This window comes from Pinus tabuliformis, chromosome Q (assembly GCF_031772625.1).
Source record: "Pinus tabuliformis cultivar Carrire ecotype Pingquan chromosome Q, CPIR1, whole genome shotgun sequence".
Classification (NCBI taxonomy): domain Eukaryota; kingdom Viridiplantae; phylum Streptophyta; class Pinopsida; order Pinales; family Pinaceae; genus Pinus; species Pinus tabuliformis.
Window position 1 is genome coordinate 25256614 of NC_142296.1, and position 2516 is coordinate 25259129.

Consider the following 2516-nt stretch of genomic DNA (forward strand, 5'->3'; position numbering starts at 1 on the left):
CAATGCTAAATAGGTCATACAGATACAAGGTTAAGTAGTCACATCAGAGGCATTTGAGATGAGTTCTCGCAAGAAGATATCCTTGTTGCTGTAGAGAGAGTTGATGAGGATGTCCATCAGCCTCGAAACCTCTGCCTGGAACTCGAATTTCTGGGCATTGGCCCGCAATGTCTTCCGGGAAATAGACTCTGACTCCCTATGGAACCAAAAAGTAAACCACTCAATTATCCAAACCATAAAAACCTAAACCCCTTTACCACATACAGAGAATTTATTAGATTTGCCGATTAACTCAAACGAGTTGTTAAATTAGCCTGTTGACTCAGTCAGGTTGTTATTAATGTTGATAGCTGTTTGGCTAGTTTCATGTAAGCAATTAGCAATGTCTCAGTTTAATGCCATCCAGCATGACTTCAGTTTAATGCCATCCACTATATGAGAAAGCATGACTTGGGTTAGAACCCTAGATTGATGTCATCCAGGAATGTGAATAGACATACTTTGGATGCATAATACAGAAAGAAAACGACCATGGAGATAGTAAGTGCATAGATCGAAGCTCTGAAAACATACTAGGGTTGTCATAACATCATCTTTCGAAAAATAATACAGAAGAAAAAAAATGAGAGAAAAGATCAGGGAGATAGTAAGTGCAGAGATCGAACCTCTGCGCAACATTTGCGTCCGTAGAGAGTGCATCCGGAATGGCTCCACCGATGCCTTCCTCCACCTTCGGAGGACTGACATTCTCATCGGCAGGGCTGGCCCCCTCTGCGTTGGCTCCAAGATGGGGACCTGCACAAAACCCCAATCTGTCTTAAGGGAAGAACCCAAAAAATTGAAAATACTGCGCATAGAATGAACGCTGAAGAGAAAGAAAAGCATACTGTGATGCGGGATAAATGTTAGAATGATGAGCAGTAACAGAGCAGTTGGCACCGCCCACTTCCTCATCTTGTTCGCTTGCACAGGCACTTGATCTCGCACACTCCAAAATAAAACCTTACTGCAACCCCCTGGCCCTGCCCGATCTGCTTTTATAGGCACATTGTATCGGTCAAATGTTCAATTACTCCCTCATCAATTTAAGGATTTTCGATCTAATCCCTATTCCCATCGGACGGTCCTGATCCATCTGACGTGGCAGACTTCAGAGTGATCAGACGGCACATGGTTTCCCAGATGTATACACCCACCTGATTCGTCAGAGCCGTTGCAAAGTCTTTTCTCATTGGTCGAATTTTGTCACCCGTGACTTGGAGCTCATCCATTGGCAGATTGTTCGTGACTTCTTTTTGAGTCATTACGTGGACCCCACGTGATGGACTGCATCGAGAGTCTTCCGGAGACCGTATTGAACAAGGAAAGTGGGCCGACTTTGTGTTTACTTCATTTTGTGCAGTCAACAAAAACAAGACTAAAGTTTTTAAAACCTCATTGGATACCATTATCTAATATTTATGAATTACAAATGGTTAATTTCTTTTTAAGATGGTCTTGTGACATCTATGGACCCAAGGTAATCGCTGTGGTGTCACTGGTTATGGTTATGGTGAAGTTTGATTATCCTCAAAGTTGGTTTATGGTTATGGTGAAGTTTGATTATCCTCAAGTTGGTTATGGTTATGGTGAAGTTTGACTTATGGGTATGGTGGTGAAGTTCGATGATCTTTGAGGTCTGGTTTTTTATAATATTAGGAAATTAATATTGGGTTTAATGGTTAAGAATATGTTCATAAGTTCAAAATAGGGGTAGAGTATGTAAGTGTTTGTAATTTTAGTAGTCCCTTGTCCCACAAATAAAGGGACCTCATACACCAATTTCCCTTTGTTCCACAAACAAAAGGGTCTCATACACCAATTTCGTTTGTCCCACAAACAAAAGGGTTTCATACACCAATTTCCCCTTGTCCCACAAACAAAAGGGTCTCATACACCAATTTCCCCTCGTTCCACAAACAAAGGGGTCTCTTACACCAATTTCGTGTCTAGCTTGGTAGTGACCTTAAAATTGGATAATAATAATAATAAATTGTCTTAATGTTTTTTCAAGATAGTTTTTTGGTAAATTATATTTCAGATTTCAATATAGTTTTTGGTAAATTATATTTCACATTTTTGGGTGTCTTAATGTTTTTTCAACATAGTTTTTGTGGTCAATTATATTTCAGATTTCAATATAGTTTTTCTAGTAAAATATATTTCATATTTTTGGGTTGACCCATTTCAAATCATTAAATGTGTTTTATCATCAAGACAAAATGAATAAAATAAATTAAATAAAAGTTAAAAAATTAAAGATAAAATACTACGTTTAATAAAATATTGCTAATTATATTTAATAAATTATTATTTAATAAAAAATTATAAATATTTAAAAAAAAAAAATCTTTCCACAATTAATTAAATATTTAATTAATAAAACTATTGTTATTTTTTATTATTATAAACAAAATCCAAAGAATAGTGATTAATAAAAATCAACCTAATTATTTTTTAATGTTTTTTGAAAATTT

At 36.4% G+C, this 2516-nt stretch overlaps 1 protein-coding gene across 1 annotated transcript; it reads right to left on the bottom strand.

Annotated features, from left to right (window-relative positions):
• Positions 1-17: 17 nt before the first annotated feature.
• Positions 18-1070, bottom strand: LOC149218092 (endoplasmin homolog). The gene is made up of 3 exons (XM_089382342.1): positions 888-1070; positions 666-795; positions 18-196 (listed from the first exon to the last, which is right to left on the bottom strand). Exons 1-3 carry the CDS (start codon positions 952-954, stop codon positions 31-33), a joined length of 363 nt encoding a protein of 120 aa, XP_089238468.1. The 5' UTR covers positions 955-1070; the 3' UTR covers positions 18-30.
• Positions 1071-2516: the final 1446 nt, after the last annotated feature.